The sequence below is a fragment of the Tachyglossus aculeatus genome, chromosome 17 (genome assembly GCF_015852505.1).
Source record: "Tachyglossus aculeatus isolate mTacAcu1 chromosome 17, mTacAcu1.pri, whole genome shotgun sequence".
NCBI classification, from domain to species: Eukaryota; Metazoa; Chordata; class Mammalia; order Monotremata; family Tachyglossidae; genus Tachyglossus; species Tachyglossus aculeatus.
The window spans coordinates 34,928,457-34,941,694 of NC_052082.1; the positions used below are offsets into that span (position 1 = coordinate 34,928,457).

At 41.7% G+C, this 13,238-nt stretch overlaps 1 protein-coding gene and 1 non-coding gene across 2 annotated transcripts in view; one reads left to right on the forward strand and one right to left on the reverse strand.

Moving 5' to 3' along the window:
- Window positions 1–288: 288 nt before the first annotated feature.
- DNAH6 (dynein axonemal heavy chain 6) overlaps window positions 289–13,238 on the forward strand; it is a 184,179-nt gene continuing 171,229 nt past the window's right edge. The window contains exons 1-4 of the mRNA XM_038759544.1: window positions 289–349; window positions 1,168–1,428; window positions 8,189–8,371; window positions 11,448–11,704. Of these exons, the coding sequence (XP_038615472.1) occupies window positions 1,174–1,428; window positions 8,189–8,371; window positions 11,448–11,704 (695 nt within the window). The 5' untranslated portion in view covers window positions 289–349; window positions 1,168–1,173. The remainder of the gene's footprint in view (window positions 350–1,167; window positions 1,429–8,188; window positions 8,372–11,447; window positions 11,705–13,238) is intronic.
- LOC119939845 lies at window positions 10,325–10,462 on the reverse strand. Its single transcript, XR_005454807.1, has one exon. It is a non-coding gene; the product is annotated as a small nucleolar RNA SNORA7 (small nucleolar RNA).

Sequence of the window (13,238 nt, forward strand, 5' to 3'; positions counted from 1 at the left end):
CAATATAACAATAACAATAAATAACAATATTATTATTGTTCTCTTTCTCCCCCTTTTAGACTGTGAGCCCACTGTTGGGTAGGGACTTGTACTTCCCAAGCGCTTAGTACAGTGCTCTGCGCATAGTAAGCGCTCAATAAATACGATTGATTGATTGATTGATTATCATTAACACGTCAATCCCATCTCAGCGGATGCGCGTTGCTATGGTTACGGCTCCGGACGCGCGGCGCGGTGCACTTCGGGAGGCTCTCCGCGGTTACTAGGCAACCAGAAACAGTCGCGCCGGAGGATCGGAGTTTCTCCTTGGGGAGAAAAGTTTCTCTGCGGGCCCGACAGTTGCTCCAGGGTGAGAAACCCCTCCTGGACCAGCGTGGGAAACAAGGAATTGATTCCCGAGGGTCCAGTCCGAAGGATGCGCTTCCAGTCGGGATCATGTTTGATTTTCAGATGCTCCAGTTGCCAAATTCTGCAGCCAAGCAATCGGTCCCAAGGATGCTCTTCCAGTCGGGATCATGTTTGAGTTTCAGCAGTGCCAGTGGCCAAATTTTGGAGCCCAGCGATAAGGGATTGGGGGGGAGTTTGAAGAGAGGGAAAAGAAATATATATGCATATATATATAAAATGATATAATAATAATAATATAATATTATATTATATTATATTATATTATATTATAATATATTATATTATATTATATTATATTATTATATTATATATTATATTATATTATATTATTATATATTACATTATATCATATTATACTATTATATATCATATATTATATATAATATTATATATTAATATAATGTAATAATAATATTATTATTATATAGTATTATAGTATTGTAATATATTGTTATATTATGTTATTATATTATTAGCAATAATAATATTATTATATAGTATTATAGTATTATAATATATTATTATATTATATTATTATATTAATAATATTAATAATAAAATAATGATAATACTAATAATAATATAATTGATTTTATAAAATGTATAAAATAAATATATATGTTGCCAATTTGTACTTCCCAAGCGCTTAGTGCAGTGCTCTGCACATAGTAAGCGCTCAATAAATACGATTGATGATGATGATGATGATGATGATGAAAAAAACCACGCGGCTCTACTTACGTGCTTTCTCTTTTCCAGATTTCCATGTCTAGAAACGGCGGGGCTTCGCAACATCATCCCCCTCTACCTTCCTCCAGTGGGAAAAACCTGGATGATCTCACTGAGAAGCATGAGGGGCAAGCGCCTGCCAAGTTCAATCCCCTCAAACTGCAAGAAAGGCTGGTTTTTCTGCCCCCTCCCAAAAGACCGGCAGATGCCTGCGTCCTGAACTTTCTGCACAGTACCAGAGCGCAAGAAAGGACGAGAAAACGGCAGCAACCTGTCAGACTGGAGCCGTTGGTAGGTTGCTCAGAGACGTTTTCAGTTGCTATTTATTTTGTGGAAGCTAGGAACTCCGCTTTTGGAACTGAAATACTTCCAGTGGCTGACTCCTTTTAAAGAGAGAGAGAGAAAGAATCGACCTCCCTCAACATTTTACTTTCTTCTCTGTTCTGCAACACTCGGCTAAGAATGTGGAAACAGCCCAAATTTCCAACAGTCTGGTGTATCTGGTGAGGAGACATGAGGCTGTTGATTCTTCTGGGCTGTGGAGTGCTGTCTACAACCCTTCTAGGCTGTCAGCCCGTTGTTGGGTAGGGATTGTCTCCATCTGTGGTCGAATTGTACTTTCCAAGCGCTTAGTACAGTGCCCTGCACACAGTAAGCGCTCAAGAAATACGACTGAATGAATGAATGTTTTATTGAGAGTTCAGAGTAGAAGCTAACTACTAAATGGTGCCATAGTGAAAGAGTTGATGTCTTTTTTGAAAATGCTGCGCCTTCCCCAGTAATATATGTTTGTCAGGATTGCCCAAACAGAAAAGAAGGCAGGAAAGCGATCATTAGCCACAAATACTTATTCAATGCTTTATATAAAAGGTGTGCAAGTTTGGCTTTTGAATTTGGGAAAAAAAAATCCACCCAAAACTGTAGATCTGAAGAGCATGGGCAGGTCTATAAATCAATGTTTCAGGTCACAAAATAATTGACCTTTGGAATCAACTGAGGACTAAGGGCAGGAAATATGTTTGTTATATTGTTGTATTGTACTCTCCCAAGTGCTTAGTACTGTGTTGTGCACACAGTAAGCTCTCAATAAATATGATGGATTGATTGATAAAAAAAAGAAAGGACACCTAGCTGCTTGATATGCTGTTTGATAAACGAGAGATATGCTGATCAAAAATGGAAAATGCCCCAAATCATGTAGACTATGAGCCCGTTGTTGGGTAGGGACCATCTCTATATGTTGCCGACTTGTACTCCCCAAGCGCTTAGTACAGTGCTCTGCACACAGTAAGCACTCAATAAATACGACAATGAATTTATACCAGTTAACCATGCAAATATTGGTTTTACATCTCCATTTTCCCCTTTCAAGGAGTGTTCTCTTCTGTGCATTAGCTTTGTGAATTAGCAGATACCCACATACTCCATATACCGAAAAGTTTGGCCAGACTGATGAATATTTAGGGGTGAACTGCTAGAAATGATTTCACTTTTCACTTTGCCCCCCCAAAATTCTAAAAGATTCCTTGATATTTGCATTAAAAAGTATATTGTATGTCAACATGTTACTCTTTATAGAGCATAGTTATAATAATTAATAATAATAATAATGGTATTTGTTAAGCAAAAGAGCACGGGCTTTGGAGTCAGAGGTCATGCGTTCAAATCCCACTCCACCAATTGTCAGCTGTGTGACTTTGGGCAAGTCACTTAACTTCTCTGTGCCTCAGTTACCTCATCTGTAAAATGAACTGAGAGCCTTCCGTGGGACAACCTCATCACCTTTTAACCTCCCCAGCGCTTAGAACAGTGCTTTGCACATAGTAAGCGCATAATAAATTCCATCATTATTATTATTATTACTATGTGTAAATCACTATTCTTAGTGCTGGGGAAGATACAACCTAATCAGGTTGGACACAGTCCCTGTCCCACATAGGGCTCACAATCTTAATTGCCATTTTGCAGTTGAGATAACTGAGCTCCAGAGAAGTTAAGTGACTTACCCAAGGTCACACAGCAGACCCATGGCCTTCTGAGTCTCAGGCTTGTGAACTATCCACTACTTCATGCTGCTTCTCTAGAATTATAGAGAAGTTATAGTTATCTATGCTATATACTATAGTTATCCATTCATTCATTCAATCATATGTAATGAGCACTTACTGTGTGCAGACCACTGTACTAAGCACATGGAAAATACAATTTGGCAACAAATAGAGACAATCCCTACCTTATAGTTGTTATAGTTAGAAGTTATAGTTATAGTTAGAAATTATAGTTATAGAACTATGGCCACCAATCAATTTAATGTGGTCCGTGAGACAAAACCAGAACACCAATGTATTAATCCTGGAATAATACTAATAATAAATCTAGTATTTATTCGAGGCTTACTATATGCCAAGCACTGTGTAGGCACTGGGGAAGATACAGTATAAGCAGATCAGACAAAGTCCCTGCCTTACCTGGGATTCACAGTCCAATGGGGCCCTATATCACAGATGAGAAAACTGAAGAATGAAAAAGTAAGTGACTTGGGCAAATTGGGCAAAGCCCTTAGGCCTACATGGCCTCACAGTTTAAGGAGGTCAGAGAGTAGGCATTTTATGTCCATTTTACAGATGAGGAAACTAAAGCATTGAGAATTTAAATGACTTGCCCAAGGTCACATAGCAGACAAGTAGTAAAGCTGATTCCCAGACCCATGCACTGCCTCTCAAGTGTGAAAAAGCAACTACTGCCACCAGCAGTGATTCCTGACTTTCTCTAAACCAGCCATGGTTTCAGTCAGAAACCCTCACTCACTACTGTCCTAGTGCTTAGTCCAGTGTTCTGCACACAGTAAGTGCTCCATAAATACGATTGAATGAATGAATGAATACTATGGCATCATTTGCTGACTCCGAGATAGGTAAAAGCCATCACAGACAGGAGTGGCTTCTTTTCAATGATTTAACTCCATCCTCGCTATCCCCTCCCTCCCTCCCCATGCCTCACTCTGAGCCCAGAAAGACTCTGTGTGCAAATATCCACATGCTCAAAATAATGTCCAATCCTTTTATAAAAGATGAGGTAGATGAATGGGACATTCATCTCTGCACATAGTAAGTGCTCAATAAATACGATTGATGATGATGATGACATCATGCACTAGTGGTTCTATTTAGAGCAAGATCTTTTAGCAAAAAACTTTAGGAGTGATTTGATGTGTCACTTGAAGGAAATGCCAACCATTGGAAGGGGATCGGCAACTCGCCAACAATTTACTGCTTAGAGTAAAAAAACCTTCACCATTAAAGGCATAGCCAGAGCAAGCCTTCTCCTACATCAGGTGGTTTCATTTCCACACCGCAGTGAGGTGTAGGTCAAACTTTAGTGGCTAAAGAACTGCTTAAGGTGTCTTGTGTGGTGGGCAAACCCAAAGGGAATCTTGAATAGAGCTGGCTAACATGGGCAGCAAAGACTACAGGAACTCTGGAGGCTGCCATGGCACAGCAGTGTCATTATGAATTCCATCACTCTGGCCAAATACAGTTGTGTAGGAAAGATTCTTGTGGGCGCTGCAACAATGTGATGCTCTCTCTGCGTACACGTTTGCGGCCCTCCATGACCTAGTGGGAACTCACCTGACAACCACTAGAATTATTATTTCATGCAGGTGCTCAATCATGCAGTCTTTATCAGTGGACTCATCTATCGTAATAATAATAATACTTGTGGTATTTGTTAAGCTTTTACTATGTGCCACTGTACTAAGCTCTGGGGTGGATCCCAGCAAATAGGGTTGGACACAGTCCCTGTCCTACATGGAGCTCAGAGTCTCAATCCCCATTTTACAGATGAGACAATGGAGGCAAGGGAAGTGACTTGCCCAAAGTCACACAGCAGACAAGTGGCAGAGCCAGGACTGGAACCCATGAACTTCTCACTCCCAGGCCTGTGCTCTATCCGCTAAGCCATGCTGACGGGAGACTCCAGCATCGCTGTTTAAACTAAATTGCACATATTCATCGTGGGATTTTGGTAGTAGTAGCTGAAGTGGAATGCAATCTGGATTTAGGATGACCTATGCCTTTTTAATCCCCATTAATCTGGCTTCCCCTACGGCAGAGATTGCATTTAGGGTCTGTTCCCTTTGTTGTATAGTTTAACCAAGAAGTTAACTTGGGAAGTCCTCTACATTACTGTAAACTTATTGTGGGCAGGGAACTTGTCTGCCAACTCTGTTGAACTGTGCTCTTCCAAGGACTTAGTATAGTGCTCTGTACATAGTAAGTGCTTAATAATGCTACGTAGAGAGGCAGCATGGCCGAGTGGATAGAGCCCAAGCATGGGAATCAGAAGGACCTGGGTTCTAATCCCAGCTCCTCCACTTTTCTGCTGTGTGACCTTGGGCTAGCAGCCACTTCATTTCTCTGTGCCTCAGTTACCTCATCTGAAAAATGGGGGTTAAGACTGTGAGCATCATGTGGGACAAGGACTTTGTCCAACCTGATTAACTTGTATCTACCCCAAGTTAGATACAAGTGCCTAGCATGTAGTAAATGCTTAACAAATACCAGTAAAATAAATACACAACCAGTAAAATAAATTCCATTGATAATGAGGAAAGCCTAAATTGGCTGCTCCATTGGTCTATTCAGGCCCCACTGATTTTATTCAGTCCATCAATCAATCATTGGTATTTATTGAGCACTTACCATGTGCAAAGAACTGTACTAAGCTCTTGGGGAAGTACAATACTACAGAGTTGGTATTCACAGCAGAACTAGTCTCAGAGTTTCCCTGAGAAACTCTTAATGTCACTGGTCCTGGATATTCTGGACTGGCCTCTGGCCATTCCCTGGATTCATGGACCCTGGAAGAGTTCTGCAATAAAATGGTTGACACTTAAATCATTGAAAGTTAGAGTCATGTCCATCCTCAGTAGTGACTTCACTCGGCTGTCAGTCAATCGTATTTTTCGAGCACTTACCGTGCGCAGAGCACTGAACTAAGTGCTCCAGAAAGTACAGTATAACAAAATAACAGAAGCATTCCCTTTCCAAAATGAGATTACAGCCTAGAGGGCATCAAAAAAGCTCCCCATCCCCTCTCCCCCACTGGCCTTTAAACCTTCATCCCCTGTCCTCTCCATTCCCATGGCTTTATTTATAGTTATTTATATTAATGTCTGTCTCCTCACCTAGACTCTGAGGTTGTTATGGGCAGGAAATGTATCTCTGCATTATTAAGCACTTACTCTGTGCAGAGCACTATGCTAAGTGCTTGGAAGAGCACAGTTCAACAGAGTCGGCAGACAAGTTCCGTGCCCACAATTACAGTGCTCTGCGTATAGCAAGGGCTCAATAAATATGATTGATTGATGGCTGCTCATCAATCCCACTCCCACACTCCCCACAGTCACAACAACCTTGACTCCTCATCACTCCCATCCCTCATCTCCCTGACCTGGTCTGGCTTTTTTGAATTTCTTTTTTGACATATTTTATGGCCAGGCCAGCCCCTTCCCCACTTCAAGTCATCAGAACCGCTCCAGCCTCAGGAACCAGGCTGGGCTGAGCGGCCTGGGAGACGACCTAAAACGACTCACCCCTTAACCCCACCCTGCCCAGGTCCCTGCCACCGTGGGAGCAGTGAGGAGACAACAGGAATTGGAGGAGGGAGTGGGATCACACAAGGGAGCCAGGGAAAACATTGGAAAAACCCATGACTTGGTGAGAAGGAAAAAGAAAGGGAAAAAGAGAAGCGACGAGGCCTGGTGGGGAAAACACAGGCCAGGGAGCCAGAGGGCTTGTATTGTAATCATCATCAATCGTATTTATTGAGCACTTACTATGTGCAGAGCACTGTACTAAGCGCTTGGGAAGTACAAATTGGCAACATATAGAGACAGTCCCTACCCAACAGTGGGCTAACAGTCTAAAAGGGGGAGACAGAGAACAAAACCAAACATACTAACAAAATGAAATAAATAGAATAGATACGTACAAGTAAAATAAATAAATAAATAAATAGAGTAATAAATATGTACAAACATATATACATATATACAGGTGCTTTGGGGAAGGGAAGGAGGTAAATTGGGGGGATGGATTTGTTGTAATCCCAGGTCCACCACTTGTTTGCTGTGTAACCATGGGTAAGTTACTTAACTTCTCTGTGCCTCCATTTCATCAATGGTAAAATGGGGATTCAGGAACTGTTTTTCCTCCTACTTGACTGTGAGCCCCATGTGGGGCAGGGACTGTGTGCAACCTGATTTACTTGTATCTACCCCAGCACTTAGAAAAATTCTTGACACATAGAAAGCGCTTAACAAATTCCATAAAAACATTTTAAGGGGGTGGAATGGATCAGAGCAGGAGAGGCTGGAATCAAGGAGAGGACACAGCCACCAACTCTCCAGACAGAGGCCCTGAAGTGGATCTGATTCTTTTACTATAACCAAATACAAGCTGGAACTGCTGATGCACCATTCCCATTAGGAATGGAAGGTAGTATGAGCTTTACTGGGTGAAGAGCCCTGTACTAAGCATTGAGGAAAAATATACAGGTGAGGATTAGATCCAATCTCCATTCCTCGGTGTGCTCCCTCCTGGGACAGCTGGATTGGTTTGAAGTCTTTTCTAGAGGTTTAGCTGTTTGTTCAATCAGTGGTATTTATTGAGCGCTTACTGTGCGCAGAGCACCGTACTAAGTGCTTGGGAGAGTACATTAAAAGAGAGTTGTTAGGCATGTTCCCTGCCCACAAGGGTTCTGGCTTGCGAATGATTTACAAAAATTCCAAACCACTTGGTATCACTCCCGACCAGGAGCGACTTCCATTAAGAAGCCCCAGGCCAGACTAGTGCTTACCCAAACTCCAAAACATTCTGCCTCATTCTGAATTTTAACAGCAGCCAATTGGACTACGGTTTTTTTTATGATCCTGCATTTCAGTTAGCACATGGAAGACTTCTCATGCCAAAGTTTTGAATTTCATGTTTCAGTGAGCATTTATTTCATCTAGGAGAGGATAAAAATAAAAACTTTTTTTCCTTCAAAGCCCGCACTAAAAATCCATCGAGGTCAGAAACAGCCTGAGTACATATACCAGAAGAACAGAGAGCGTTTAATAAGTTGTGGAATACTAAAACCTACTAGTTTACCTGACAAAAGAATATCTCCCATTGAATCACCTGGAAGTTCTCGTTTTCTGGAGCGTCAAGATGACTTGAAGGAAAAACAGGTACGGTATTTTCTGTAGAAATGCTTATACTTTCTAATTAAGTGCTCTGCACGCAGTAAATGCTTAAAAAATACTATTATTGCTACTGCTACAGAGCACGGGAAGCAGTTTTGCCTAATGGAAAGAGCCTAAGCCTTGGAGTCAGAGGACTTGGGTTCTAATTCCAGCTCCACCACTTGTCTACTATGTGACCTTGGGCAAGTCGACTTAATTTCTCTGTGCCTCAGTTACCTCATCTGTAAAATGGGGATTAAGACTGTGAGCCCCATGTGATACAGGGACAATGTTCAATCTGATTAGCTTCTATCTATTCCAGTGCTTGGTACAGTGCCTGGCACATAGTAAGCACTTAAAGAATACACTTAACGAATACCACTATAAAAAGTAACTCCGTCCTTCAAGGGTTTCTTGTTTTAATGGTAGATTAGAGGGGGAGGGGGGATGGACAGGCATCAGGCCAATTTAGTCCAGAGTGGCCCAGTGAATAGGCCTGGAAAACAGGGAACCTGGGTTCTACTCCTGACTCTGCCACTTGCCTGCTCTGTGACCTTGGACAAGTCACTTAGCTTCTCTGTGCCTCAGTTTCCTCATCTGTCGCATGGCGAGTCAATACTTCTTTAGCCTCATCCTTAGACTGTGAGCCCCATGTGGGGCACAGACTGCATCCAATCTGATGATCCCCTATGTGCCCCAGTGCTTAGTACAGTGCCTGGCACATAGTAGGCGCTTAACAAACAACTCCATTTTTATGGTATTTATTACGAGCTTACTACATGCCAGGCACTGTACTAAGCACTGGGATAGACACAAGCAAATCAGGTTGCTTGTCCCACATGGGGCTCACAGTCAATCCCCATTTTCCAGATGAGGTAACTGAGGCACAGAGAATTTAAGTGACTTGTCCAAGGTCACACGGCAGAGAAGCGGCAGAGCCGGGATTATAGCTGGGATTAGAATTTTGCTCTCTCCTCCTCTCCTTTTCCCAGAAGCACAATTTCTCCCCACCAATCAATCAAGCCAACTAGTGCTAGAGAAGCAGCATGGCTCAGTGGAAAGAGCACAGGCTTGGGAGTCAGAGGTCATGGGTTCCAATTCCGACCGCCACTTGTCAGCTGTGTGACTTTGGGCAAGTCACTTAACTTATCTGTGCCTCAGTTCCCTCATCTGGAAAATGGGGATTAAGGCTGTGAGCCCCACGTGGGACAACCTGATCACCTTGTATTCCCCGCCAGCGCTTAGAACAGTGCTTTGCACATAATAAGCGCTTAACAAATGCCATCATTATTATCATTACCACCACCCCATCTCTTACGCCTGATGATGTTATCATCTACTCCACTGTCAAAATTGAAACCATTTGGCATGAACTCCTCCACTGCCACCCAATTTACTCTCCCATCCAGAAATTTTCCACCTTCTTTCCAAATCTACCCCCTCCACCTGTATTTCCCGTTGCACCTTATTAAAATATTTGAATCCATCCTTCCTCCCTCTATCAGTGCCATCTTTATCCTCTCAAACTCCAGTGGCTCCTTCCCTTTCACTTTCACATATGCTCGTGAATCTAGCAAACGGTCAATTTCCTCCCTGCCATTTCTGTCACTGTCTCCACTATCTTTCCTCTAAATCCTCCCTTGAACCCCTGAAATCCAGTTTCCAATCCTTCCTCCAAAATTCCTCTCTCCAAAATTACTAATGACCTCCTTCTTATCAAATCAAACAAATTCTGTTGTTGTCTTGTGTTGTCGAGTCATGTCCAACCCTTAGCTACGCCATGGACACATCTCTTTCAGAATGCCCCACCTCCATCTGCAATCATTCTGGTAGTGTCTCCATAGAGTTTTCTTGGTAAAAATATGGGAGTGGTTTATCACTGCCTCCTTCCACGCAGTAGACCCGAGTCTCCGCCCTCGACTCTCCCATGCTGCTGCTGCCCAGCACAGGTGAGTTTTGACTTTTAGCAGATTGCCTTCCACTCCCTAGCCACTGGCCAAGCTAGGAATGAAATGGACAGGCCTCTGCTTGACTCTCCCTCCCATAGTCGAGCCTGGAAGAGTACTGGAAGCTCTCCCGGTGCAACTCTGAGAGGTGAAACAAATTCTACTCCATCCTAATCCTCCTTAACCTCCAAGTAGCACTCCCTTCTCCTGGTAAAATTTCTCAAACTTGGTTTCTCTCTTTTTTAATGGTACTAGTTAAGTGCTTACTTTGTGCCAAGCACTGTTCTAAGTGCTGGGATAGATACAAGATATTCAGGTTGGGCAAAGTCCCTGTCGCATATAGGGTTCAGAGTCTAAGAGAGAGTAGGATTTAATCCCCATTTTACAGATGAAGAAAATGAGGCACAGAGACTTGCCCAAAGTCACACAGCAGACAAGAAGTGGAGCTATGGTTAGAACCCAGGTCCTCTGACTCTCAAGCCCATGCTCTTTCCACTAGGCCTTGCTACTTCTCTGACACTTCCACAGCATTTACGTATGTATCTCTGCACGAATGTATTTTAATATCTGTCTCCCTTGCTACACTGTAAGCTCCTTAAGAGCAGGGATTGGATATTCTTATTCTTTGTACTTTCCCAAGCTCTTAGTACACTGTTCTGCACACGGTATGTGCTTGATGTATACTCTTAATTGATCAGTTGATTGACTCCTGTGCATAAAAGGCATCCTTGTCATTTTTAGCCCCATAAAGGTAACAACAGAGCAGAAAAAAATGCCCCACTGACTTTGAGGGAATTCAGACCACGTAAGGCAGAATTAATCTCCAAATGGCCCTTCCATAAACCTCGCAGAGGACATTGGATCCTAAGGATATTATCAGACAATGATCCCGCACCCCCTACCATTTAGACCTACAAAGGGGTCATTTGCTTGAGTCAGTCTATTGACTCCTAATGCAGAATTGCAGTCAGTCATTCAATCATGCTTGGGGGAGTATGATATAACAGAGTTGGCAGCATTCCCTGATCACTCAGTTCTCATTTTGTATCACAGTTTGTCATTACTGTCCCGTACTCTTTCTACATGACTCGGAAAATTTTAGGAGAAATTGACGTATTTTTCTTTCCCTAATGTAGAAACAACAGCATATTGGTGAGACATTCTCTCCTACTCCTCCCAAACAGCCATGTACCAATATAAGAAAAATCAGTTTTCGCAAATATTCTGCTACTCCATCACAGAGTTTTACTTGCCGGGATGATGTCATTAAAGCCAATATTCGAGATCCCTTGCAAATTATTAAAATAATATGTGAAAACAAAAATCTCGGATTTCTTTATCTGACTCCTGCAGTGCCAAAGTCATCAACTGAATATGACACATACAATCTGAAGTAAGTTATCTTTTTAGAAGCAAACGTATTTGTTTTCTACTTGAAAATTATGGATTTTACTGGCAATCGGGAGTAATGTTTAGCATAGTCAGTAATGAATATGAAGAATGAATTTAATGGATATTAAAAATGAGTAGATGCTAATTTTACACGAATTCCAATGATTGTTTGGATATTTGCTTTTCACAACCTTTCCATCAAGCAGTCATATTTGTTCTAAAGGAATCTGTAGAGTTACAGTCTGTCTATTCTGCCATTTTTTTTTTGTCTTTGGCTTGAGGTGGGCAATGGGCACTAAACTTTTTTGTTTTAAGTCACTTTCCTTATTTGAAATTTTGGTCCTGACTCTAGGTTCTCTCATTTTTTCTTAGATTTAAAAGAAAAACTTATTTGTGAATATAGAATATTAAAATACACATGTATTTTACTTTTACATAACTTCCTTTAAATCTTGGTCATGTCTTTTCTCTCTTTATTTCTTAATTTCACTATAACTGCCTTTTTGTGTCTGCTGTCTCTGTCCCTCTGTGTCAGCGGTTCTGTCTCCCAGATTGTGCTACAGTATTTGTGTTCTGTATTTCTGCCTCCACCTAATTCTTTTCTTAACACTGTCTCTGTCTCTACCTCTCAATCTCTATTTCTCGTTGACGCGGCTCTTAGTCTCCGACTCTATTTCTTTGACATTTTAACTGTCCATCTGACTCTCAGGATATCTCTGTGTCCATGTCTCTTTTGTTTCTCTGCCTCTGGTCTTTCGTTTCTGTCTCTGTTTCTCTCTGCCTCTCTGACTCAATTCTTACGCCTCTGCCCTCTCATCTCTCTGTGCCTTCTCTCTGTTTCCCTTTGTCTCCCTGAATTTTCTTTCCGTCCCTAACTACCTAACTTTCTCTTTTATGTTATTTTTTAAAAGTGTTTTTTTTCAATCCTATGTATGGCTGTGGCAGAAAGGGGCCCTGACCTTTTCAGTTCTACAGAATATGCTCAAACCCTGATCCCATTATCACTATTAATATAGGTACAACTTCTCCAAAAGTGGTTTTCATAAGAGTTTTTGATATGCTGGCCATTCCGTGCAAATCTTGTCATGTTCTAAAATAGTACTCTTTTGAGATTTCATAATGATAATGACCCCATAAGGGAAAGCTACCTATGAATGAGTATGAGACAAGAATAACTTGATTTAGGTTTGGGTGGTGCCCATATGTTTTGCTTTGAGAAAAACTGGAAAAACGGAGTAGTTCCATTTGGCTACCACACTGTGAGAGAGTAATGGGTGGGTAATAGCAGTTCACAGAAGTAGTTCAGTGTAGGTCAACTACTTGGGGGGGTGTTGTGTGTGTGTGTGTGAGTGTGTGTGTGTTTGAATATGTATGCATCTCAATGAAAAAAGACATCTAAATTATGTACTTTACTATTAACATAGCATCTCTGTCTTTTTTCAAAGATGATGTTACAAAGACTAAGGCCTCCTATATGTGTGCAAGGGTGACTGAAAAAACTGATTGATGATGAACACTGTCTTCCACACTGTGTC